Genomic DNA, 26,242 nt, shown 5'->3' on the forward strand with positions numbered 1-26,242 from the left:
GAGAAACTCAGCTTAGCTTGAGGTGGAGATGAGGCCTTGCATAAAAATGGAAGAGTATAACGACTTTACCCAGAAGGGGAGGGCTGGGGATGGGAATTCGGCTCACCACTCATGGCAGCCGTCCTGACAATTGGGTTTGCTTTAATTTTGATGAAGGCTTTGGCTGCAGAAATCGAGAACAATCAAGCCAAACTGGACCAGTGTCAGAAGTTCTCCCAGCAATACTCGGCTGCTGTCAAGGTACACAATCCCTCCTGCGCCTACACGAGGCTGGCTGGGCAGGCACGGTGCCGGCAGGGTTTGCATCTCCATGCTCCATGTCTCTCTACCCTGGTTGTGTTTGCAGGACTACGAGCTGCAGCTCATGACGTACAGGGCGTTCGTGGAGTCGCAGCAGAAGTCGCCCATGAAGCGCCGGCGGATGCTCTCATCCTCGGATGCCATCACACAGGAGGTAGGAGCAGGGGAGGAATTGTGAGGGGGGTTCTTCAACACCAAGCGGCCTCTGAAATGAGCTCCTTTCTGCTCAACTCTCTGGGATCAATACAGTTTCCACCCTGGCTGCTTTTCCCCATAGCCAGAGGGGATGCTCTAAGCACCAGGTAGGACATCCCCAGGCTCCTGGGAATCCCTGGGTCAAATTCAGCAGGCTTGGCTCAGCCCCTCAGCCTTGTGAGGTAAATAACTGGAGCACCACACAGCGTTCTTGTGTGTGGATCCTTGGGGTGAGACCTCTAGGTAGGGCCCCAAGGTCCTGTCTGCTCTGTGTGGATATTACAGATCCCGATAGTCCTCTGTAAGAGTTGAGCATCCGCCCCAGTGTCCATGGCTGTCATCTCCCCTTCACTCCAGTGTCGTGCAGGATGCTGTGTGTCGCCACAGCCCTCCCTGCCACACTTGCTGTGTTTGATTGATGCTGTGCTGGGTCTGTGGGGTGTCTGGGGGCTTTCCAAACAAGAAGTGGTGCATCAGATCCTTTACTGTAAAGTACATCACTCCGGATCTGCCGGTTGTGGCTGATGTGCCCCATTTCCCCCTCTCTCCCTTCACAGTTTATGGATTTACGGACTCGCTACACAGCTCTGGTGACATTAACCACACAGCACGTGAAGTACATCAGTGATGCTCTCCGGCGCCTGGAGGAGGAGGAGGTAAGGGTGTTGTACAGAGCTGAACTCTGTCCAGCCTCATTTCCTAGCACCCCAAGGCTGCTGCTCCATGTTGAGGTTACATCTTGGATGCTGCTCCAAAGAGCCTTTGGGAGTCTGGGACCCCTTTGACATGGTTACCTTCCTCTGCTTCCAGAAAGTAGTAGAGGAGGAGAAGCAGGAGCATGTGGACAAGGTGAAGGAGCTGTTGGGCTGGGCCGTGGGCTTGAAGCAGAGTGTGCAAGGCAGGATGGCTGCTGCTGGGAGCAGGGAGCTGGGCGACATCGAGAAGTCCATCTCGGAGCAGCAGGTAAAGCAGGGGCAGGCATCATATAGTTTGTTTAACTGCTGCTCTTCCTCCACAGCTGAATTAAGCATCTTGCTTTTGTTTCTGATTTTGACAGGCCCTGAATGAGGAGCTGGCTGCAAAGAAGGAGCAGGTCTCTGAGGCCATCAAAACTTCACAGATCTTCCTGGCAAAACACAGCCACAAGTGAGTGTGGTGTGAGGAGGGGCCAGGGAGGGAGAGCACTGGGGGGAGATGGGACCCCTCAGAGCTGGGGCTGTGGGCTGGGGTCCAGTGCCCGAGTCCCATTAGAAACAGCGATGAGCTGCACGTGACAGTCGTCTGTTTCTTCTCTGCACCAACAGCTATGAAATACGCCACCGATTTACGCTGTTGTGGCAATATTAATCTCCTTTAGTAGTGACCCAGCTCTGTATATTTGGGAGTTTGAGAGTTACAGCTCAGGTCAGCCTTTGCTCAGCACACTGACCCGTGCTGGTTTTAGCTGAGCCAGGCAGTGGGGAGGGAGGACTCGTGGTGAGTTTGGTCTTTCCCTTCACAAGAAGAGCATGGTAATTCTGTGGAGCTGGTCTGCGCAGGGTCCCTGACAGGTTTCCCCTTCCCTTTGCAGGCTTTCCCATCCGGAGAAGGAGCAGATTTCCGCTCAGCTCGGTGCTCTGAAGGAGACTTACCAGGAGCTGTGCAGCGACTCCACGGAGCAGCTCCAGCAGCTCCAGAACCAGCTGGCTCAGGAGACAGAGCACAAGGTACTGGCTGCTCCCTGCTCGGTCCTGTGGCCACATGGACACAGGCTGCTCCTCAGGGTGTGAAAAGGTTTTGCTTGGTTGTGTGTCTCATGGCCACCAGTCACTCACAGCCTGTCAGCTTTCTTACTTGCACGTGGTTGCCCTCCGTTCTCTTCCATCCATGCATTACCCAAAGCTGGGGTGGTCCCTGGAGGCCAAGCAGGAGGAGCCGTTTACCTGCTGCCTTCCAGGTCATGGGAGAGTTGTCCTCTGCAACGGACCCTGTGCACCAGGGTCAGCTTGTTCACGCTTGGTGGGCAACATGTAGATGGACACGTCCTGGAAAGGGTCCTTTTAGCAGATGTGTGTCCTCTGCAGGATGCCCTCTCAGTGCTTTAACCACAAAGTGCTCCATCTCACAGGCTGCCTGTGTGCAGGGGAGCAAGAAGGTGGATTTCTGCAGAAGGACAATTGTAGTCTCATGTATCTCAGGGTCTGGTGAGGTTTGTCTCTGGATGAAGTTGCTCAGCTGAAAACGAGGTCCTCAGCTGGCCTGGGAGACCTTCACAATCCATAGCTGCACCCGTTCCCTGTTCCCATCCACCAGTCCACATCTGTGTTCCGCTGGGTAGGGAGGGCGGGAAGCGCATCCTTACTGCCTCTGTTAGGAGCTGTCTCCAGTCATTCAGATATACATGTACGTGCTATGTGAGTGTGTATACATGTGTCAATGATATATTTGTGTGTTTGCTTGCTGGCTCCCTGTACTCTGAAGCAACAGCCCGCTCAGATCTGGACACGTAACGCAGGGTTTGGCTGTTGGGTCCGTGAGTGAAGACCTGTTCAAGCTGCTCATGGGCTGCTCCTTTGAAATCTGCCTGTCCAGCTTCCACCTAAATAGGCTGTTTCTCTCCAGATTGGACTTTATAGCACATTTCAGGCGTGTCAGTGCAGTAAATGCTTTCTGGTGCAAGCCCTTTAGCCCTCGTGCTGGCAGCAGAAAGCTTGTGGTGAGCAAACTGGCCCTAGTCACTGCTAAACTATCATGGCTTTGATGCTGCTGCTGCCAAGAGAGCAGCTGCGAGCAGCCTGCCTGCGGAAAGGATGCTTTTTCCTTTCCCTTTTCCTCCCTCCTGGGCAGGAAAATGACTTGACAGAAAAAGCCTTCTCCAGGGCTTGTTTTCTTACAGCATCAGCACACTTTGGGGCTCAGGCTGGAACAGTTTTCACTCACGCTCTCCACGAAGCCCAGGAAACAAAAGGAGAGGTGGCAGTGGGGCTTTGCCATAGATCCCATCTATGGGATGATCCCTGCGGCTCTTGTGCGGTGCAGTTGCTTCACTGTAGAGGGAGCATGAGGAACTCTTAACATTTGCTTGCTGGAAACATCCAACTGTCAAAGAGAAGTTACGAAAGACGGGAGTGCAAAGCAGAACGCGCTAAATTGAGCATGATGTGTCCTGTACAGTTTGTGTTTCATGTCAACTGGTTTTGAGATTAACTGACATCCTTGCTTACAAGTTTAACTAACCCTCCGGGATTTAAACAAACAAAACACACAAGGTGAAGGAGGACGACCTGTGTGGGGGGTTCTTTTTGCAAACAAAGCAGTCGCATGCTGGACGCTAACACCAAGCTTTACACTGTGTGTGACACGGCTGAACTGCTCCATAAGGCTCTGTCTTTAACTGCTCAAGGCACACCCTGCAACTCGGGTAAGTAAAAGCCTTTTACCCCCCTCCCTCCCATCTCCTTTTTTCTCTTTTCTCTATTCTTCCCCCCTCCTCTTCTCTGTCTTTCCATGGCTTGTTCATCTCTGAATGTGCATGTCACAGTCTGGTGGTGGTGGTGGAGAGCTTAGGGTTTCTCTGGCAGGTTCACTGTGTCTCCACAGACCAAAGCACCCCCAGCCACTGGTGCTGTTAGACCCGCCAATGAAACAGAGATACCAGAGGGTGTTTGGGATGCAAAAGGAATTCATCCCACAATGCCGATCACTTCCTCCCGATCCTCACAAAAAGATTGAGTCACCTTATACCCAACCAGTGGGACTGGGAGAAACCCCAGTGTCCAAAGAGCTGCTGCTCTTTGTCATCTTAATTATTGCCCTACCTGTGGGGATACTGGAAAGAAGGGAAAAGCCCCTGCAGAAACACTGAAGTAGATGGTCTGTTCCCAGCCTGGGACCTCCAACTTATCACAGTCCTCCCCTCGCCCTGGCTATGTGGAGGTGCAGGGGCCGGTGATCGTGCTGGCGAGCTGCCCTGCATGCAGCGCTCCTGTCCTGATGCATGGCCAGTCTGTGAGGCTCTGGAGCTGCTCGATGGCATGAGGGGCTGTGGGGTTCCCCAGCCATCCTGGCACTTGGGATCTGTTTGGGAAGTGCAGGATTTAAAGCATGGCAGGAGCCAACGCTGAGAGAGATTCCTAAATGCCCTGAAGTGGGCATCTTTGGGATTTTTCTCCTCTATGAGTATATGGTGGGATTCGTGTTGTCTTTACTTTTTAAAGTGGAGGTGTTGAGCAGCTTTGGTGTGCTTGTTGGTCTCCTTCTCTCTGTTTCTCCATGGAGCATTAGGAGCACCTCTGGGGTTTGCTGCTTGCCGCTTTGCTGCGTTGCTGTTGGTGGATGTTGGAAGCATCTCTGTGCTGCCCTGGGAGATGGACTAGATGAGCATTAAAACTTGCTGGCAACGTGCAAGCTAGCAAATGCACCCATTTGTGTGCTGTGGTGCCTTTGGAGATGCATTTCAAACACTTTGGGACTTGCCTGTTTAGGTGGTTTTGGGTTTGTTTTTTTTTGAAGCTGAGACCTCCCTCATGCAATCCAAATGCTTGAAATGCTCGATTGTGATTGAATTCTTTTACTTCTCTTTCTGTTCTAGGGCAGCGAAGCAGTGGCAGGAGTGATTGATCTTGGCACGGTAGAAATATTCCCTGTCTTTGGTGCCATGCAGAGAGGTCTTATAGATCAGGACACTGGCCTTGTCCTCTTGGAGGCCCAGGTTATCACATCTGACTTAGTTGTTCCAGAGACCAATGAGAAACTCTCCTTGGAGGAAGGTCTGGCAAGAAACATCATCGATCCCAGGACATTCCAGGTGCTGCAGGAACTGAAGGACGCTCTCCACCGGGTGGAAGAAGTCAGATGTGAAGGGAGGCAGCTCCTACCTGTTGTTGCTGCGATAGAAGAGGGAAGGATCAGTGAGAGCGTTGGGCTAAAGATTCTTGAAGCTGAGCTCGTCACTGGGGGCTTTAAAGTCCATCAGGGCAGAATCAGCATGGAGACAGCGGTGCAAGAAAGGCTCCTTACCCCCCAGCTTTACTCCAGACTTGTGTCTCACCTGGAGGGTGCCAAGGATTTGATTGACCCCAACACTGCTGAGAAAGTCAGTCTGCTTGAGCTCATGCACCGATGCATCACCCACCAAGAGACGGGGCTGAGGCTGCTCCCGGTCAAGCAGCTGGCGGGTGGGATGCTGATCTTGAGCTCAGGCAGGAAAGTCAGCATCTTCCGTGCGGTCCAGGAGGGGCTGATAGACAGGCAGGTCACGATCAGGTTGCTGGAAGCCCACCTCTTTGCTGGTGGCATTGTGGACCCCAGGACGGGGCACAGACTGACTGTGGATGAGGCTGTGAGGCATAATTTAATTGACCAGGATTTGGCATGTACACTTCTTGTCCGGCAGCTTCAGACAGGTGGCATCATCGATACCATCACGGGAGAAAGACTGACCATTGATGAAGCTGTAAGGAAAGAGTTGGTAGCACCAAAAATTGCATTGGTGGTCCTGGAATCGCTGTGGTCCTTCATGGGGCTCCTGTGGCCAGAGACGGGGGAGATCGTCTCGGTTGCGGATGCTTTAGAGCAAGGAATCCTGTCCACAGAGTTGGTTTACAAGATTCTCAGCAGGAGGCAACTCATTAAGGGTGTATTTATACCAGAAACCACTGAGGTGTTGTCCTGGAAGAAAGCTGTTGAACATGGCATCTTGGAGAGGGATGTGGTGAGGAAGCTGAAATCAACAGTCATGCCTGATGTCATGGCCAGCGTGCAGCTTGCTGGCTCCTCAAGCGGAAGCAGGCACGGCCAGAGCTCTGCTGGAAGGAGTCCCACAGATCACAAAGAGCAAACTGACCCTCTGCTGAGGAGTGACGATGACCGGCTGATGTTCCACTTGATGACCCACAGCTACATCAACATCCATGATGGCCAGAAGCTGCTCTTAGTGGATGGAGAGTTGAACAATCTCACTAAAGCCCTCATCCAAACCCAAGAAAACGGATCCTGTGCATACATGCTGGAAGACAGTGAAGGCTTTGAGGAGACAAAGGCAAATGGAGCTCTTGAAAGCGAGCCTTGCAATGGTTTGGCTTTGCAGCAGCTTGAGTTTCAATTTGCTCCTTCAAAAGAACGAAGCGATAAGGTCGTACCACCCACAACTGCTTTGGAGAATGGGGAGGTGGCGATGGGACCTCAAAGCCTCCTGATGGAGGATGTAGAAGATGTCCTGCTTGTGGAGGAGCAGGAGCAGGTTTATACCGAACAGGCTGCTGTCAAGAGTGAAACTGATGCTGAGTTTGGAAGAGAGGAAGTAGATTCTACAAGCAAGGATGAACACCATGTAGGATTACCAATGCCAGGACATCCTGGTGAGCTGGGTAGTGGATTCAGAGAAACGGAAGAAATGATGATTGAGACAGAAGAAGAGTCCAAGTCTACTACAGTAGATGGAGTGGAAGGTATTGAAGATCAGAAGAGGGCATCAGAAATTGCAGCAGTTGTTGTGAAAAGTGAGATCTGCATATCGATGGGTGTTTCAGAACGTAGGGATAGAATGGAAATCGTGACAGAGACATCTCAGGGTGTGGAGGAACCTGGACCAGAGGCAGAAGATGTTGGAGAGATTTATATGTTACACGAGGAAATGATTGAGAACGGTGTGTTGGGAGGAGAGGAGATTGTGCTCCCTGAAACTGGAGAGGCAGAGCAAACAGAGAGGCAAGGCAAAGACGTGGAAAGCATGTTGGAAGTGGAAGAAGGAGAGGTGGAAGAAGCGTTTGGTGATGAGAGTGTTGATGAAACATCCCTGCCAGCCCCTGCAGAACAGGAAGCAGAGGACACTCTGGAAACGCTCTTAACACAGCTCCAAAGTGGTGGCATAATCCATGAGCAGACAGGCAAGACCCTTCTTCTGAATGAAGCAGTCGCCTGCGGGGTGGTGCCCAGCCACACGGCTGTGAAACTCATGGAGAAAATGAAGATGTTCAGTGGCTTCTTTGACTCTCAGACCTGTGAATCATTAACCACCGAGGATGTCATTGAAGAAGGTCTGATGCATGAGAGGCTTCTCCAGAAGGTGCTTGCATCTGACAAAGCAATAAGTGGCGTTCTTGACCCAGGCAATAACTTCGTCTACTCTGTCAAGGATGCCGCTGCCGTTGGCCTTCTGGACAAGGAAACAGCAATGAGGATCTTGGAAGGACAAGTGGTTACTGGAGGGATTGTTGACTTGAAACGTGGCAAGAAAGTATCAGTCACTTTGGCTTCAAATCTGGGCCTTATAGAGCCAACAAGCCAGAAGGAGCTGGTCAAGCTGGAGAAGGCTTCCAAAGGGAAAGGTACCGATGAGGTGACCAGGCAGAAGCTCATTAGCTTACAGGCTGAGACCAGTGGGATTGTGGATCCTAAAACCAAGCAGCCTCTGACTGTTGCACAGTCTGTTGAAAAAGGGCTTCTGAAAAAGGAAAAAGCTTTTCAGCTCTTGACCAAGCAGATTGCTGAGGGAGGAATCATCCATCACGTGTCTGGAATGAGGCTTTCGGTAAATGACGCTATGAAACATGGTTTGATTGATCAAGATCTGTGTGAGGAACTTGGGAAAGCTGAAAGTGTGTGTCTGCAGGACTATGTTCATCCAGATACAACGGAGAAGCTGTCCTTGTCCCAGGCAGTATCATTAGGGCTCGTTAGTCCAGACTTCCAGAGGAAAGTGCAAGAAATCCAAGCTGGGAGTGGAAGCATTTTTGACCCTGCTTCTGGCCATAGACTGGCACTGTGTCAGGCGGTGCAGGAAGGCTTGCTGCCCCAGCCGGTTGTGGAGAAGGTCCTGTCATCTCCAGAGATGAAAGAAGGAATTGTAGATCCCGAGACCTGCATGGTCGTTCCCTACTCAGAGTTCATCAAGAAGTGTAAAATCGACATTGAATCTGGCCAGAGGTACCTGGAGGTCCATCCCTTCCGAGCCATCAGGGACGAGGTGACGGGGCAGAAGCTGACGTGCGCCGCGGCGGTGCGGCTGGGCAAGGTGGACCCTGTGCCCGTGCTGCGGCTGCTGCAGGCGCAGGCAGACGGTGGGGGGGTTGTGGAGGGCTCTGTCAGCAAGAGGCTGTCCCTGAGGGCTGCTGTGGAGCATGGGCTGCTGGATGAGGGCATGGCCAAGCTCATCGCCGCCAACCAGATGAGGGCTGGGGGAATCGTTGATGCAAGCAGTGGGAAAAGGTTGACTTTAAAGGAAGCTGTTGAAAAAGAACTGATTAGCCAAAAATTAGCTGCCAGTCTTCAGGATGCTCAAATATCCGAAGACAAATATGGTTCTGAGGTCTGTGAAGTAGATAAACCCCAGGAAGAAGCATCTCCAAAAGCGGAAGATGTCATCCTTGCTACCAGTGCTGCCAAGATGTCTGATGGTGCTGAGCACAAACCTGAATCTGAAGCTGTGAGCTACGACATGGCTGCAGGTGCAACTGCTGCCACTGAGAGACCCCCAGTGACACCCTCAGAGGGGGAATCAAAACCTCAAGAAGCTTCAGAGGATGGTTTAATGCACCATCCCCAAGAAATGGTCCAGCTGACTCCAGAATACCCCTCAGGTTTAGGTGCAGCATCTCTCCCTGAAGAGACAGTGGTGGTGAGGGCTATGGAAAAGGGGATTGCAAAAAGCAGCTCTCAAGTGAGAACTGCCTGGGGGAAGGAATTGAGGAGAGAAGTAGTAGATCAAGGCACAGAGAAAGTGGAGGGATTTGGTTTTGTGAAAGAGCAGGACATGGAGGTGCTTCACAGTGTGGAGGATGGTGAGGAGAGGAGGAGGAGGAGGAGAGAGTTTGTAAGTGCAGAGGGAGCTGCAGCAGGTGAAGAAGGTGCAGTGGAGGCTTCTGAGCAAGGAGAGCGAGAGGGCAGCCTGGACCGGGTACCACCAGCAGCCCTGAGGGCATCTGTTAATGTGGGTCAGGGGAAGGGAGAGATGAGTCCTGCAGAGTCTGGAGAACCCCCTGAGACTGGCATCCCTACAAAGCCTGAAGGAGATGAGCTTGCAGGTGAAAGAACTGTCAAACACACTGAAGGAGAAACCCTGAGACTGGGTATAGAAGGTCCAGTTGATCAGGAGAAAACAAGTGAAATGGAGCTAAAACCCACCCAGAAACAGAAGAGAAAGAAAAAGAAAGCAAAGCAGATCAGTAGTGCAGGAGACAGCGCTCAGCCGGAGAGATCTTCTGCAGAAAAGCAGTCCCTTCCTTCTCTGATTTCCGAAGAAATCCCAGGGAAGAAGGAGAAGGACTTGGTCTCAAGCACACCAGAACCAAAACATGAAACCGCCACCAGGATTATCTCTGAGGAAGATAAAGAAAACCTCAGCGGGGCTCAGGTGGCCCCTGTCCCCCCAGAGCAAGGGGGAGCTCAAGACGTCATGGAAAGTGGGACCAGAAATGGTCAGGATTCCTCAGCAGCACCGAGCCTGGAGGAGAGGATGACCCAGGAAGACACCAAAGTGGAAGCCACCAGCGATGTGTCCAGCACAGTCCCTGCAGCAGACGAACTGCCCCAGGAATTACTTATCAGAGAGGAACCCAGGGAAGTTGAGGAAACCGCTTCTGCAGTCCTTGAGCTTGGAGAAGAGAAACAACAAGAGCGAACAACGGAGGCCGGCACAGGGCAAGGGGGTGCCCCTGCTCCCCCAAGATCCCAAGGAGAAACAGCCCAGGAGAGGACCAGGCAGCCAGGTCCTGGTGACCGGAGCTTGCTCCTTCCTGTGATAGTGGAAGGGGAGCTGCTGGAAACCTCGAGGGAATCCACGAGACCAGCCCAGGTAAATTGATGTTTTTTTGCTACTTCGACATTTTTTGATGAGCTCTTTGTGTAGGTTTGATGTTAAATCTGCCCGAGGTCCTCAGCACAGCCAGAACGTGAGGGGTGGATGTTTGAGCTTGATGCTGCAGCATCAGCTGCAATGGGCTTGGCAAAGGACCCGGTGATGTCTGACTGAAAACACTCGGGGCTTAGTTGTGGCTTCTTTCTGCTGGAGCATTATGTATAAATGAGTAATAAGTAGGACTCTCTTTTTGGCACTTTTACTGTAACTCCAGGCATCTCTTGCCATTTATGTTGGGAAAAGAGCCACGTGTTTTATTTTCCCTGTAGTAAATCTTGTAGATAAGGCCAGCAAGGGGCAAGTCCAGCAAGTGGAACGTTATTAACGGAATCTTTCTTTGAAAGAAAGAATAATAATCCTTTGTTTTCTTTTCTCTAAATTCCAAGTTTTGCTTTGCTGTTTGGTTCCGCAGATCATGTTCAGCAAGAAGATGTGTCTGGAGCACGACGAGAAGCTGATATCCTATCTGTCCATGCTCCGAGATGTCGAGATGCGGATCAAGCGGGTGCAGCCGGCAGAGCAGAGTTTGGCAGCTCTGCACGAGCTGCTGCAGCAGGCGGAGGTGAGCTGGGTTTGGCTGGCGTTAAGCAGGACACAGCTCATCCCTCCTGTCCCCAGCTTCATGCACAGCCCATGCGCGTCCTCCTTGCCCTTGGGAGCCAGCAGGAAGGTCAGACTCAGGTTTAACAGGGGTTTATGGGCAAACCCCATCCGTCCCCGCACTGTCTCACCTTCTCCTCCCTGCTTAGACAATCAGAATCACAGGCTGGTTTGGGTTGGAAGGGACCTTCAAGCTCACCCAGCTCCAACCCCTGCCACGGGCAGGGACACCTTCCACTAGAGCAGGTTGCTCCAAGCCCCTGTGTCCAACCTGGTCTTGAACACTGCCAGGGATGGGGCAGCCACAGCTTCTCTGGGCACCCTGTGCCAGCGCCTCAGCACCCTCACAGGGAAGAGCTTCTGCCTAAGAGCTCATCTCAGTCTCCTCTCTGTCAGGTTAAAGTCATTCCCCCTTATTCTGTCCCTACAGGCCCTTGCCCAAAGCCCCTCTCCCGGATTCTTGTAGCCACTTTAGGCACTGGGAGCTGCTCTAAGGGATTCAGCCCAGAGGCAGTAACATAAGCTTGACTGAAATGAATCTTACAGCCTGGAAAACGCCCAGGCGAGTGCTGGCAGCTGAACAGGGCCAGAGGACGGTGATGAATCTTGAGCAGATAGATGCAGTTTGGAGCTGGGTCTCCAGAACCTTTCCTCAGTTTTGGCAGTGGGAAGATGAAGTAACCCTGTCTCAGACATAACAATCCTGTCTTGCCTCAGGCCCTGGGCGCTGAGCTGCAAGAGCTGAGCTTCCCAGTGAATCAGGAGCTGGACGCCGTGAAGCAGATTGTGGCCAACCCCCCTGAAGAAGTCCCTGAGCAACTGCTGAAGGCTTTGGAGAAGGATGCCAAGAACCTGCAGAAGTCTCTGAGCTCCACGAGTGATGTCCTGGAGTCCCGGCTGCAAAACCTTCGCGGGGCAGCAGAAACTGAAAAGGTAAAGCTGGCGTCTGCCCCGAACATCCCAGTGCTCCTTCCTGGGAGTGCTCTGCTCCTTTACATGATACATCCCTGTTTTTAAGGCTAAAATCCTGGCACATCACAAGACTCTCCAGGGCAAGCTCCAGGAGCTGCTGAGCTGGGTCTTCAGCACCGCAGAGTCGCTGGAGGGCAGTGATTACCACCTCGAGACTGATGTGAACAGCTTGAGCCGCTGCCTGCAGCACTACAAGGTAACCATAGCAATGCCCCTAATCCTTCTGGCTGATGAAGATGCTGTCCTCTGCATGGAGAAGAAGCTTTTAATCCTGCTTCCCTCCTGGAGCCTACCAAGGGTTTGCCCTTATCCTGTGGTGCAGGAGGAGCAATAATATTGTGTTTGCTCCAAAGTAATTTGTTTCTGCAATACAGGAGCCATCTGCTTTGGCTGTTTGGGGGACATGCTCAAATGTAGGGGTGGGGTGGGGGCTGAGGGATTCCCATCTGGCTATTGAGGAAAGAACTGCTTCCTTCTGCTCTGCTTGCTGCATCCATCACACCTGCCCTGGTCTCCATCAGCTGTATGAGGAGCTCAGACTCCCCTCCACATATATTCAGGTTGCCCAGAGAAGCTGTGGCTGCCTTGTATTGGGACAGGTTGGATGGGGCTTGGAGCAACCTGCTCTAGTGGAAGGTGTCCTTGCCTGTGGCAGGGGGTTGGAACTGGATGAGCTTTAATGTCCCTTCCAACCCAAACCAGTCTGCAATCTGTGATTCCCTTCTAGCAATAGCTTTCAAGATTTGGTCAGTTCAGCATCTCCTGGTTGCTGGTAGCTCCTTGGCATTGAACTCAGGGATCAAATGCTTTGAGAGCTGCTGGTGGCACCATGGTCACCAGCAGGCCTGTAGAGTCGTTTTGACAGGTCTTTTCTCTGTCATTCAGGAGCTGAAAGAGCCCTTGGCTGACACCAAGTCTCAGCTCGACGCCACTGCCTTCGACGTCCAGTTCCTTATCTCAGAGCACGCTCAGGACCTGACCCCTCAGCAGAGCAGGCAGCTGCTGCGGCTGCTCAATGAGCTGCAGAAGGCTTTCCGGGACCTGTCGGAGCGCGTCACGGCTCGGGTGGAGGTCCTGCAGGTCTGTCTCCAGCAAGTGGAGCAGACGGATCAGGTGAAGGTTGGGAGACATCTGCTTCCTGGCTGCAGTTTGCTCGCTGAAGTGCTTCCCGGCCACAAGAACGTGCGCTGAGACACCTCCTGTTTGGGATTTCGTGTGCATGCCACTCACAGTTTATGACTTATTGCACATCATGAGCTTCCTCTAAAGTCTTTTCTCTTCTACTATGTAACTCCCAGGTGGAAAGTTGCTTTCCTCCCAAAAGATGGAGCCTAACTGAGGTCTGGGTAGTGCAGCCATTGAGTTGCTTTGGGCTGGGTGGAATAAACCCACCAGAAAACCCCTGTGCAGAGGGGCCACCACAGACATTTGGCAGTTTTAATGTCTTATTTCCATTGCTCAAGTCAGGTATAGCTGTCACAGAGAAACGGCGGATGATCTATCAAGGCAGCAGGCAGCTGCAAAAGCAACTCCTCAGGTCTCTGCTGCGTTGCTGCAGCACCCGTCATTGCATGGAGCCTCTTATTCAAGACAGGATTAATGTGGTTTTTATTAACAATTGCTCTCTGTAACTCTTGCCTGTCCTCTCTGGAGTGTGTGTGTATATTAACCAGTTTGCTTTGCTTTTTCAGATTGAGTGTGTGCCCATCCTAACCCAGGAAGAACTCGCTTTGCAGCTGAAGAGCTCTTAAGAAGGCTCTTTCAATGTGCTTCTATTGCGTATCTTATGACTGGGAGAAACAAGAAAACAGTGTTTTGCACAAGTTTGTACATCACCTTGCTGAAATGCCCAGTGAAACTCAAAAAAACCCCTTTATCACCCCTGGGAAAGGGGAGCAGGAACGTTGCAGGGACTCTCAGGTCACATCATGCTCAATTGCTCAAACAGGCGCTTCTGTGTTGTGCTCTGGCAGCAAAACCAAGGAGCTGGATCAGCTACAGAAACGCTTTCCCTCTCCCAGGCTCCCTCTCCAACCCCAGAATCGAAACCAGCCTACTTGGGTTGTTTGGGGCTCCACAGTGGTGCTGCCTGACCTCAGGTTGTTGTTACCTCTCATTCGATGAGTTTCTGCTGCAGTTTTAATGCTCGTGAGGCTGAATGGAAAAGGCACAGAAACTTGTGGTTGAGCTCTCCAGGAGAGGAGCGCATGACCTGGAGCATAGCTCCACGCTGGAGTTCAGTGGGCTTCTCAAAGAGCAGAAACCTGCTCGAGTGGTGGCAGCCGTGCAGTGAGCAGCTCCTGCTCAGCAGGGCCTTGGCACCACAGCCCCATTCCCGCAGTGTGCGAGCCGGAGAAGGGAGCCCATGGAGAGCTGGGAAAGCCGGTTTCTGTGCTGCATCCTCATCTTCAGGAGCTGCTGTAACCTCTCACCTTGCCTTGCAGCGATGAGCACGACCCGGGGTGCAGCACTGGTACTAACTGTCCCCTCTCGCCTCTGCTCTGCCCGCAGACGCTGCAGGAGCAGCAGGCAGCCCGGGCGCAGAGCCTGGCCGAGCTGAGCCGCTGGCTGAGCCAGGCTGAGGACACGCTGGTGGAGCAGCAGAGAGCAGCCAGCGAAGGAGACCTGTCCACCCTGCAGCAGAGGCAGAGCCATGTGAAGGTCAGTGCTCTAAGAGCTGGGGGGCAAAAGGAGGAGAGGCTTGGGAGTACATGGAGCTGATGGCATTGTCTGCCCAGGAGCTGCAGAGGAACATGCACACCAGAGCCGCCTCCTTTGCCAGCGTCCTGAAGAGCGCAGAGGAGTTTTTGGAGGACAACAAGACAAAGATGGACCCTGGGGAGCTGGCAGCGCTGCAGGAGAAGCTCCAGCATGCCAAGGAGCAGTACCGGTCCCTACAAGAGAGGACAGAGATGGCCCAGAAGGAGCTGGAGAGCGCCGTGACTGCTGCAGTGCAGCAGGAGACTGAAAAGGTGACATGCAAAGAGCTGTAGCCCTTCAGCTCTGCTTGAAGGTGGACAGTAAGGTTCCAGATGCTGCAGTCAGATTCATTTGGGGTCCTGGCAGTCAGCTGGGTGATGCAGCATAAAGCAGTTTGTGGTTCCTTCCTGTCTGTCCCTTGAATGAGGTGCCCCCCAGGTATTTCTCTCATGAAATGCCTTGAGAGTTGCAGCCACAAATGGGCTGGTTGTGGAGGAACTGGGAGAGTAAAAGGCTCTGCCTTTGGGCTGACCTTTAATGGGAGCTTGAGCATCAGGGACCTCCATGTGCTGGTGATGAAGGTGATGCTCACACCTGCATGGGTGGAGTTGGAGCATTTCAGGGTGGGGGCTCTGGGCTGCATCAAGGTTAGAAGTGCAATGCTGAGTTTATCCAAAACTTCTTTGCACCTTCCTCCCCTCCAGAAGAGCCACGAAGGTTTGTGGAGCTCTGTGAGTGTCTCAGGCATTTGCTGTGGCTGGAAAACTGTTCGGGGTGTTTCCTCTGTTGATTTTTTTCTCCCTCCTCCATGCAGCAGTTTGCTGAACATGCATAAAATGGGTCCTTCTTCATCTGGCGCCTTTGTGCTTTCAGGTGAAAGCTGCCAAAGAGCTGGAGGAGAACAGCAAGAAGATCGACTCCCTTCTGAATTGGGTGGCGTCGCTGGAGCAGAAGGGAGGGCTCCTGGAGTACAGACCCCACCCCATCGAGCAAGCACTGGGGAAAGGAGCGGGGACAGGCACTGGGGACGTCCGTGACGGCCAGGTTGTGGGAGCCGACAGCGCTGCCGAGAGCCTGGATGAGCAGTACGAGAGGCTGAAGGTCAGGACAACACCTTGTTCCTCTCAAAGCTTTCTGCCCCATGCACTGACCCTGCTGCTGCAGCTGGGAGCAGCATTGGGGTATTAGATGTGTCTGGCCTTGAAAACCTGTGTTCAGGAGGATTTTCCATATGGGAAACTTGAGAAGTCACTGCTGACTTCCTGGAGGACATGCCTTATGGGTTGGTGGTGGGTGCTGTGGCATGGTGCCATCAGGGTAATGAAAAGGTGCCCATCATGGTCAGACAAGGGCTTCTGTGTGCAGAGCTCCTGCCCCTATCCCAGCCTTGCAGTGTTCCCCACCTCACCAGTGCTGTAGGAGGTGAGGTACACTGGGTGCTGCTGGGCAGTGACCCTCAGTCATAGAATCACAGACTGGTTTGGGTTGGAAAGGACCTTAAGATCATCCAGTTCCTACCCCATGCCATGGGCAGGGATGCCTCACACTTGACCGGGTTGCTCCAAGCCCCTGTGTCCAACATGGCCTTGAACACTGCCAGGGATGGAGCATTTACTACTTCTGGACACCCTGTGTCAGCACCCTCACAGGGAAGAACTTCTTCCTTATATCTAACCTGAACTTCCCCTGGTTCAGTTTAAACCCATCATGCCTTGTGCTGTCGCTACTATCACAAGCATCACCTTTGCTCACTGGCGTCTTTCAGGCCCAGCACCAGGAGCTGCTGTCCCAGCAGCAGGATGTCATCCTGGCCACGCAGTCCGCGCAGGCGTTCCTGGACAAGCACGGCCACAGCCTGGCCGGGGAGGAGCGGGCCCGGCTCCAGGGCCAGCTGGCAGAGCTCAAGCACCAGTACGCGGCTTCCCTCACGCAGTCGGAAGCGCGGCTGAAGCAAGTGCAGGTCCTGCGGGATGAGCTGCACAAGTTCCTGCGGGATCACGGCGAGTTCGAGGCTTGGCTGGCGCAAGCGGAGCAGGATCTGGAGGGGATGGCCAAGGGGGGCAGCGACCCCGCGGCGCTCCGGCAGCTGCTCCGGCGGCAGGGCAGCTTCTCCGAGGATGTCATCTCCCACAAAGGAGACCTGCGCTTCGTTACCATGTCGGGGCAGAAGGTGCTGGATGCGGAGGGAGCTGCTGGGGACGCCGGGTCCCAGGTGCTGATGTCAGGGAGCGTGGTCAAGAGCAAGCTGGAGGATGCGACACGGCGATACACCACGCTGCACTCCAAGGTATGGGAAGGGCTGTGCGAGGCTGGGAGTTGAACCCTGGGTGCTGTTTTCCTCCTGTGCATGCAGAACAAGCAGGGAAGGCAAAGGGATGTTTCTTTTGAGTGTCTCGACTTATAGAACCGTAGGATAGTCTGGGTTGGAAGGGACCTTAAAGATCATCTAGTTCCATTCCCCTGCCAACTTCTAGCACTTATGTAGATTGTAGGACAAGGATTGTCTTCTTCAGGGCTTGGGCAGGAGTAACACCTCTGTCTTGGTCTCCTGTAATTCCTTTAGCACATATGGCAAGATTGGGTTTTTTAATTGTTTTTTCTTTCTTGATGACTTCTGTGCTTTTTCCACCAGTGCCCAGGTTGCTCCGTGCTTTGTTTGCGTCCGCTCCTTATGCCTTGTTGCTCTTTTGCAGTGCACCAAGCTTGGCTCCCACCTCAGCACCTTGCTGGATCACTACCAGCAGTTCCAGGAGGTGGCAGAGTCTCTCAGGACATGGCTGCAGGAGAGTGAAGCTGCCGTTGGGAAACTGCTCTCGGAGACGGTTTCTTCGGATCCGGCCGTTCTGCAAAAGCAGCTCACCAGTGCCAAGGTACAGGATCCGTGGGTGATCCTGGGGGACACCAGAGCCTGTGTGGGAATGTGGCCACTGCAGCCACAGACTGCCCATGGGGACATCCCAGTGGGACATGGGGGAACGTTCATCCCCAGTGAGGGTGGCTGAGCACTGGGACAGCGCAGACCCTCTGATCCAGCTCTGCCTGCAGCGTGGGGTCAGACCTTCCATGCAGTGTGGGGTTGGACCTTCCAACCTGTATTGTTATTTTTCCTAAGGAGTTTGTGATTGAACAAGGTCCTTCAGCAGGGTTATACGGAGCCCTGAGCTCCCCGTGGGTACAGGGCTCTTATGTGTGACCCACCACTGATTCTGCCTCATCTTGTGTCAAAGCAGCAGTTGCAGGGAGACCTCGCTGAGCATCAGGTGCCAGTGGAGAAGCTCCAGAAAGCAGCTCGGTCCCTGCTGGAAGTACAAGGGGAGCCGGCCCCGGACCACGGGCACATCCAGGAAACAACAGGTACAGAGCAAAGGCACCACCTGCGTTAGCAGGGATGGTTGGGGAGGGTGTAAAAACCAACCAGGGAGGGAAGATGAAGTTTCCCACTTTTGGGAGAAGGTGAGGCAAAGGCTCACAGCAGCGCATCTTCAGGGCTCGTTTTTGCCCATGAGGAGGGCTGTGATCCAGGCTGGCCATTTTCTGTTGGATCCCTGTCTGTCTGCTGAGTTTGGGGATGGGAATCCATCATCAATGGGTGTTTGGCAGGAGCCAAAGGTGATACTTGCTTCTCGCTGAGCTCTTTGTACTGAACTCCACAGATGCCATCGTGAGCCGCTTCCAGAGCCTCTCCCAGCAGATGGCTGAGCGCTCAGACCTGCTGCAGAAATCCATTGCCCAGTCCCAGAGTGTCCAGGAGAGCCTGGAGAGCCTTCTCCAGTCGGTGGCTGAGATTGAGAAGAGCCTGGAGAGGGAACAGCCAGCCGCGCTCTCCTCCGCATCCATCCAGGACTCACTTGCCATGAGCATGGTAAGGCCAGGCCCTGAGCTCCTCACCTCAAATGTGCCTGTCTGCAGGACCTGAACCCTGCAGGTTCTCCAGTATTCTGAAAGCACAAAAAAAAAGACCCCTAAAAAGGGATATGAGCAGAATCTTTAGTTAATTTCCTTAAGCCAGGACACAGACCTGTTGAAAGTCTCTTTTCTTCTTTGCTAAGAGGTAGGGCTTGGATGTCACATAGAATCATATTATCAATGAGGTTGGAAAAGACCTTTAAGATCAAGTCCAACCATTCCACCAGCACTGCCAAGGCCACCACTAACCCATGGCACTGAGGCCTTGTCTACACGGTGTGTGAACACTTCCAGGGACGGTGACTCCAGCCCTGCCCTGGGCAGCCTGTTCCAATGCCTGAGCACCCTTTGGGGAAGGAATTGTTCCTCATCTCCATCTAAACCTCCCCTGGTGCAGCTTGAGGCCATTTCCTCTTGTCCTAATCACACACCAGGGAAAGGCAGAGCAGGTTGAGGAGTTCAAAAAGGAAAGGAAAACTGGGATAGGAGACTATTCTCACCCATCCCTGGTTGTCTCAAAGCATGTGCTGGTGTTCCCAAAGGCGGCCCAGTCTCTTCACATCAGTTCAGTTTTGCTCAAGAGCCTTCTAAACCACCATCCCTTTTGTGTACTTCCCACAGAAGCTGAAGCAGGACATTGCCCGGCAGAAGAGCTGCCTGGAAGCCACCCGGGAGATGGTGACACGGTTCATGGAGGCAGCAGACAGCCCCACGGCCTCTGCCCTGCAGGACAAGCTGGCGGAGGTGACGGAGCACTTTGGGAGGCTGTGCCAGCAGCAGCGGGACAGGGAGGATGCGCTGAAGGGCCTCCTGCCCAAGGTGGAGCAGTACGAGCAGCTCTCAGAGAAGCTGCAGCAGTTCACTGAGAGCAGAGCGCGGATGTTGGCATCTGGTAATCAGCCAGACCGGGACATCGCTCGCTTCTCCCAGCACATCCAGGTGAGATGTGTGGGGAGGAGCCCCCATCTCTGTCAGGGCTGTTTTGCTATGATTCCTTCCCAGTCTAGCAGGATCCGTGGGAGGCTCTTTGCCTGGGAAAGGGAGCGTGTCCGGGGTGGCTGAGGCTGTTTCCAGCAGGGAGAGAATGGTGTTTCCCTGGAGCCAGGCAGGTTCTCAGAGGGGATCTCCAGCCAGGCTTATAGGGGCCAGTCTGGATACAGCAAGGTTTTACCAATTAAAGACTCCTTGGGGTTAATACAGCAGAACACCCATGCTGGCAGTACGTAGGATATGACAAAGCCCTCAGAGATGCCGTGGGTTGTGGTGGCCAGTCATGGCTCCATGGGATTCCTCCCTGGGGCTTCCTATGAGTTCTCTGCTGCGGGGAGTGGTTTGGCCACAGCCTCAGAAATGCTCTAAGCTGGCATAAAACCAGACACTTGTGTTGGGGAGGCGGGTTGATTTGGTTTGGTGTAGGGTCCCCCCATCCCCTTCACTGCACGGTCTTGCACCAGCCCTGGGAAAGGTGGAATTTACCCTGTGCTTGCCATAAGCTATGCCCACCTGGTTCTGGTGCGCCTCGTGGTGATGCCCACAGAGGGTCTCTCCAGCTCGACAGGACACAGGGATGTCTGGTTCATCCCCTCTGCCTAAGTCTGGGGCACAGTCAGCATTGCCCTTTGCTTCTGGCAGGAGTTGAATTCGGAGCTGAGGCAGCACCAGGAGGACCTGGCTGTCCTGGAGAACCTGGCTGCGGAGCTGGGCTCCTGTGGCTTCGCCCCTGGTGCTTCCCAGCAGCAGGAGAAGCTGCAGAGCCTGAAGAAAGACTTCCTGCAGCTGCAGAAGGTGGCAGAGGAGAGGTGAGTCCCAGGCACCCATCACTCCTTAGGGAAGTGATCAGAGCAAGACCCCTTGGAGAGGGGAGATGATCTTTCCACGGGGGGGCATGAGCGAACCCTTCCTGCCTCCTCCTCCCACCGCAGGAGCTGGAGACAGCTCAGCTCGCTCCAGCTGACGCTTTATAAAAAGCCTTGGCTGGGGGCGTTGTGAAACATTCCTGGTGCTGCAGGAGCCGCGTTCCTGCACTTCCCGGCGTGTGGGCTGCCGCAGCTCCAGCCTGGAGCATCCTGCCAGAGGGGAGATGGGGGCTGGTGCAGGATCGGGAGCCTGCCCCAGGCGTGCTCTCATCTCTGGAGGTGACAGAGCAGAGCAGCCTGCTTCCCGCTCCGCTGAAGTGAGGAGAAGGAGGAGCTTTAGTAGCAGCTTGAGCTTGAATTGGCCACAGCAGCTTGAGCAACAACTCGCCTGTGTCCAAGGGGCTCACACCTCGCAGGCTGTACCTCCAAAATCCCTGGTGAATAGAGAGAAGGTGATGGGGAAAAGCAGATCACAGAACCACAGTCTGGTTTGGGTTGGAAGGGACCTTCAAGCTCATCCAGTTCCAACCCCTGCCACGGGCAGGGACACCTTCCACTAGAGCAGGTTGCTCCAAGCCCCTGTGTCCAACCTGGCCTTGAACACTGCCAGGGATGGGGCAGCCACAGCTTCTCTGGGCACCCTGTGCCAGCGCCTCAGCACCCTCACAGGGAAGAGCTTCTGCCTGAGAGCTCATCTCAATCTCCCCTGTCAGGCTAAAGCCATTCCCCTTGTCCTGTCACTATGAATCTCATGACAATCCCCAGTCATTCTGGGCTGCGCCGGCTGCTCGCAGCTGCGGTGGGTGAGTGCAGAGGGGCCCGTGGCTCCTGTCCTGTCCTTGTTCCTGTGGGATGGGCTGAATAGAGCAGAGCTATGGCCAGGGAGGAGGGGCAGCATCCCCCCTGCAGCTGCCTGGGGCCAGAGGCATGAATGAGCTCTGTCTTCGCAAAAGCTTCTCTTCCTGTGGGACAAAGAGCCCGGCATAGAGCCAGTGCAGGTCCCGCGGTGGTCCATCGCTGTTGGCTACCGTGGTGATGCTGAAGTGGTCCCCAAAGCGCCACCAGCCACAGCTTGTGGGGTCCAGCAGTGGTGAGGGGCAGGCTGGCGGGCACCCCGCTTCAGCTGGCACTGCCTGCACTGCTCCTGAGCAACATCTACTACTAATAGTAATAAAGGGCTCCTAGAGACACAACTGTGCCGCATTCAGGCGCGGGTAATTACAAGGCAAAGCACGAGCTCTGACTCTCCAAAACCTTTTCACTCCCAGAGAAAAGGATGCGTCGTCCTGCCAGGAGCAACTGGATGAGTTTCGGAAGCTGGTTGGGGCCATGAGGAAGTGGCTGAGGGAGAGTGAAGGCAAAATGCCGCCCGCTGAGACCTCCCTGGGCACCCAGGAGCTGCACCAGTGCTTGCAGCAGGTCCAGGTGGGCAGAGAGAGCTGGAATCAGACTGGGGAAATTGGCAGCTGGTGTGGAAATGCTGGAATGGTGGAATAAATCCCAGGAAGCAGAGTCCTGGGAGGTGATTTATGGTGTCAGGAATCCTGGGCTCCCCTGTACTGGCTGCTGGGCTGCAGCCTCTGGGGTATGCAGCCTCCAGTAGTCCCTGGTTTGCAGAGAACAGAGCAGTGTGAAGGTCCTCTTGAGCACTGCCTGGTTTCCCTGCCTCCCCTGCCTGCTCTGGGTGGGATTTGGGAGTGGGAGACCCAAGCACATTCATTTTCACTGAGTGTTTCCCTCTCGCTAGACAATGGAAGGTGTCCTGTCATCTGAGCCCCAGCTCCTTGATGCTTTAGATCAGGATGTGCCAAGGGTTTGACTCAGAGGCAGAGCAGCGTCTGCTGAGTCACCCACAGCCCTCGCACCCCACGGCACGTCACCGGGCTCCCCACAGCACGTTGGGCTCCCGCACCCCCGGGCTCTGCCAGGACTGGATTCAGCGAGGCTGGGTTGTGCAGAGAGGAGGAGGGAGGTCCCAAACCAGTAGGAGGGAGAAGAGGGTTTCCTTCAACAGACCCGATAGTTAGGGAAGAGCTTTTCACTCCTTGGTTTCTCCTGACAAAAATAAACGTGAAGACACCCACTTCCCCAGTGCAGCCTGCTCTCCAGGCTCCGGTTCCATGGGTGCCATGTCCCGGTGCCACCGGGTCACCGCAGAGGTGATGGGTGAGGAAGGGAGGGCTGCAGCCAGGCAAGTGACATCCCCAATCCCGGCCTTTGTTCTTGAGCAGGATCTGCTAGAGGAGTGGAAGGGGAAGGGGGCTCAGGTGGAGGAGATTGGCCGCAGAGGGACCCTCCTGGAGAACCTGATTGTGGAGATTACAGCCCCCGACACCCCGTCCAAGGCAGGTGAGTCGCAGCCACTCTCCTGAGGATTCCTCCTTCCTCATCCCTCTCTTTGCTCTCACACTGAGCCTGCCTCAAGCAAAAAACGGGGTTATTTCCCCCTTTTAACAAGCGTCAGAGGGCCTGTGGTGGTCCAGCTATCATGGAGCTCAACCCCATGGTCAGGTCGCTGGTGCTTGCTACATTAAGGCATCAGCTGAGCACTCGGAGCCCACACACTTGGCTTGATTTGCTGTAGCATTAACAAGCACTGAATGACTGAATGTGAGCGCAGCGTGGGGACAGGGACTGCTGCTCGGATGGAGCACAGGAGCTCTAGGCTGAGGGAGCTTGTGGAGGCAGCTCCTGCTTTCCCTTTTGATGTGTTTCAGGCTCCTGAGGGCTGGAGTGTTTCAATCAAACTCCAGTCTTTGGGTTTCATATCTGGATGAAATTTAAGACTGCGATATTCAGACATGATTTACTTGTCTCCTTGTTGGCTTCAAGTCTGCGAAGCAATGAGATTATGTCTGGTTTGTTTGGAGACTAACTGAAAGATGTCTTCCAGCTTGTAAGAACAAGTCCCTGGGCTCTCATCGTGGATGGGCATTTGTGGGAATGCACAGTCCAGATATGTTCATTAGGGTTAACCTGAGGAGCAGTTCAGTGGGAAACCCTCCAAGAGAAGAGGGGTGGTCACCACGTGGCGTGACCAAAGCTGCAGCCCCTTGCATCCATAAAAGCTTTAAAATATGTGGTTAGAAAGAGAGAGACTTGCCCAATAATGTTTCCGATGAATCCCGCTCTGGTTGTGAACGTATCTGTGCTTTCTGCTGCCCAAGGAGGGGACACTGGTGGAGCCTCATGACAAAGAGAGCGTGTCTGTGCACTGAGGCGGGTTTAAATAGTTTCATCCCATCAGAAAAAGAGAACATGGGGGAGTTAATCTCTTCAGGGGAGTTAATCTCTTCAGAGAAGGCATTCAGCACTTCACTTGGTATTATAAAGTCATGCTCAGGGTAGCAGCTTTCCAGGCGTGGAGAGGTGGCCAGTGGTCCCCAGTATGACAGGAGCCGTATCCACCCTGGGTGACGCTGGGAGAGGTGCCCAGCTCCAGGCAACTTCAGCTCTTCTGCTTCTGGTCCAGCGAGGCAGGAGCAGCTCCAGGGCAGTGAGGGGTGCGGGTGTGTGGGGAGGAAGAGGAATAAACCCATTCCAAAGGGAACTGTGGGCTCGTCGGCACCAGGCGGGTGGGACGCTGTGTCTGTGCTTGGTGGCCGGTGTGGTCCATGTCATTGGAGGGTCATTCATCGCTTGCTGTCTGCATTCCTAACGCGTCTGTCTTGTCCCTCTGTCTGTCTCCGTCCCCTGTGCTCAGGTGCCGCGCTGCCCGCTCCGGGAGGGTCGCTCGGCAGCGTGAACGGATACCACACGTGCAAAGGTGAGCTCGCTGTCCCCGCTGTGCCAAGGCCACCTCGCCGTCCTCCCTGTCCGTTTGTCTGTGCATTTCCATCCGTGAGAGTATAAACCCCAGTGTGGCACCATCAGCATCCCATCCCGAGTGAAACGAGCTGGTGGAATTCCCAGCCGTGCTGGAGGACCTAGGTCAGGCTGAAGGATGCAGAGGGGCAGCTTTGGGGAGTGAGGGCACCCTGACACCCCATCAGTGGTGTTAAGAGTTGATAAATGGGAGATGGGTTTAAGGCCTGCCATTAAATTTATTGGTTCTAAGGGATTATAACGGCATCCAACCCTTCAGTTTGAAGAGCAGGTTTAATTATTGCCCGTTATCTGCTGTTAGTGCATTGGTTCAGCGAGGTAATAGGTGCATAAAAATGGCTTTATATTTCGGTGTCAAATCCTTTAACCTTGTACCAGCAGTGACCTTGCGGGGTGGGGGGAGCTCAGCCTGCACCATCTCATCCACACGAAGGCATTTGCTTTGTTTGCAAACTGTCAGCGTGCGGACACGGCGCGGCTGGAAGGGCCCCTCGGGCGTGAGAGGGGAGGATGATGTGACACTGCTCTGCAGGAGGATGGACGGCAGCACAGCCTCTTCCTCCTCGCGCTTGGCTGGCTGTGGCTGCCCAGGGCTAGATCAGTACGTGATAGCCCAGGTGAAGACAGGCAGCGTGAGCAGTGTCCTCACCTCGGGCTGCTTTTTGGCAACAGATCTGACCGAGATCCAGTGCGATGTGTCTGATGTGACCCAGCAGTACCAGGGCCTCGGCGCGGCGCTGCGGGAGCGCCAGCAGCAGCTCTCGGCTATGCTGGAGAAGATGCAAGAGGTGCAGGAGGAGGCCAGCTCCATGCTGAAGTGGCTGGAGTCGAAGGAACGAACGCTGTCAGAGCTGGACGCCTCCTCCTCGCCCACCAAGACAGAGACAATGAGAGCCCAAGCTGAGCACAACAAGGTAACGTCTCTTCCAGAGCAAAAAATGGATCAGAGCGTTTCCTCCCAAAGGATCTCAGAGATGGGCTTTGTTGCAGCAGGACTAGGAGGTTAAAGAAGGGCTTTCTCCAGAAGGGATCTCATGCAGGTTGTGGAGCAGGAGCCCACGCACTGTGCTCGACCTCTTTGCTTCTAGACCTACTGCTCTCAGGCATTTGGCTCAGGGGGAAAGGAGTTTATCTATAGCCCTTGTTGCTGGGTCACTCCAGCTTCTCCTGGAAAGCAATTCCCAGCCTTTCCCTGCTCTTGGAGCCAAGTTAGCTCACGATATTGCTAATAAAATGAAATGATTTCATTTAAGAGCAAAGAGCAGAAATTGCCCAACTCCAGCTTGTAGCCGCTGCTTCATTCCTACTCGGTGATTTCAGTCTTTTGCCCTACATCTGAAGAAGTTCCACTGATTGTTTTCCAGGCATTTCTGGCTGAATTGGAACAGAATTCAGGGAAGATCCAGAAGGTAAAGGAAGCACTTTCTGGCTTGCTGGAGAAATACCCAGATTCCCCAGAAGCGGCGAACTGGAAGAAGATGCAGGAAGACCTGAGTAAGTGCCTGAAGCACTTAGTGAGGCTCCTGTCTGGAAACATCATGTTGGAAGGGGTCTGGGATTGCAGGGTCCTTCCAAAGTCACAGCAGAGCAGAGTCACTTCCAATTAAAATGCAGTAAATAGCAAACTTCTCTCCAAGCTGTCTGGTGTACAAGGTGTTCCTGAGATGAGCACTGTCCTGATTAATGAGATCTGTATGATGGATGTGGATTTTAAAGACTTGCCTCCTTAAATTACTTCTTAAAGAAGGGGAGGGAGGGAGGAAAGCATTAGCAACATGAGTTGATTATTTTGATTAAAAGCTTCACTGCTTGATATAAAATTCCAGGCATTACTAAGGCTGCCCTGGGTAGTTAAATGTTGACCAAACAAGACTCTTTATTTAAAAAGAAGCCCATAGGTTCTCTTCTTTGAAATAGCAGGAACCTGTTTATGGAGTTCTCTGTCCAGGAGGTCTGAATGTGCTGTGTGAGGACTGATACCCATGAGAGCATCCTCATGGATCAAGCCAGGTTTGCTCGGTGGCTCACCCAAAGCCAGACCAGCTCATGGCAG

General features: G+C 53.7%; 1 protein-coding gene across 3 annotated transcripts in view; it reads left to right on the plus strand.

Moving 5' to 3' along the window:
- Positions 1-26,242, plus strand: part of MACF1 (microtubule actin crosslinking factor 1) — a 135,988-nt gene that overhangs the window by 55,953 nt on the left and 53,793 nt on the right. For 2 of the 3 annotated variants that reach the window (XM_030504137.1, XM_030504138.1), the window contains exons 31-50: positions 157-240; positions 347-454; positions 1,053-1,151; positions 1,306-1,458; positions 1,553-1,641; positions 2,066-2,201; positions 14,414-14,563; positions 14,641-14,874; positions 15,476-15,703; positions 16,368-16,889; positions 17,296-17,472; positions 17,833-17,956; positions 18,256-18,464; positions 19,130-19,447; positions 20,141-20,307; positions 21,633-21,789; positions 22,596-22,713; positions 24,068-24,130; positions 24,862-25,103; positions 25,554-25,683. In XM_030504137.1, coding sequence (XP_030359997.1) covers positions 157-240; positions 347-454; positions 1,053-1,151; positions 1,306-1,458; positions 1,553-1,641; positions 2,066-2,201; positions 14,414-14,563; positions 14,641-14,874; positions 15,476-15,703; positions 16,368-16,889; positions 17,296-17,472; positions 17,833-17,956; positions 18,256-18,464; positions 19,130-19,447; positions 20,141-20,307; positions 21,633-21,789; positions 22,596-22,713; positions 24,068-24,130; positions 24,862-25,103; positions 25,554-25,683 — 3,508 coding nt within the window. Of the gene's footprint in view, positions 1-156; positions 241-346; positions 455-1,052; positions 1,152-1,305; positions 1,459-1,552; positions 1,642-2,065; positions 2,202-5,065; positions 10,268-10,742; positions 10,893-11,647; positions 11,864-11,948; positions 12,099-12,787; positions 13,022-14,413; positions 14,564-14,640; positions 14,875-15,475; positions 15,704-16,367; positions 16,890-17,295; positions 17,473-17,832; positions 17,957-18,255; positions 18,465-19,129; positions 19,448-20,140; positions 20,308-21,632; positions 21,790-22,595; positions 22,714-24,067; positions 24,131-24,861; positions 25,104-25,553; positions 25,684-26,242 lie in introns of all 3 variants that reach the window. The other variant, XM_030504136.1, reaches the window with a different exon arrangement.

This window comes from Strigops habroptila, chromosome 12 (assembly GCF_004027225.2).
Source record: "Strigops habroptila isolate Jane chromosome 12, bStrHab1.2.pri, whole genome shotgun sequence".
NCBI classification, from domain to species: Eukaryota; Metazoa; Chordata; class Aves; order Psittaciformes; family Psittacidae; genus Strigops; species Strigops habroptila.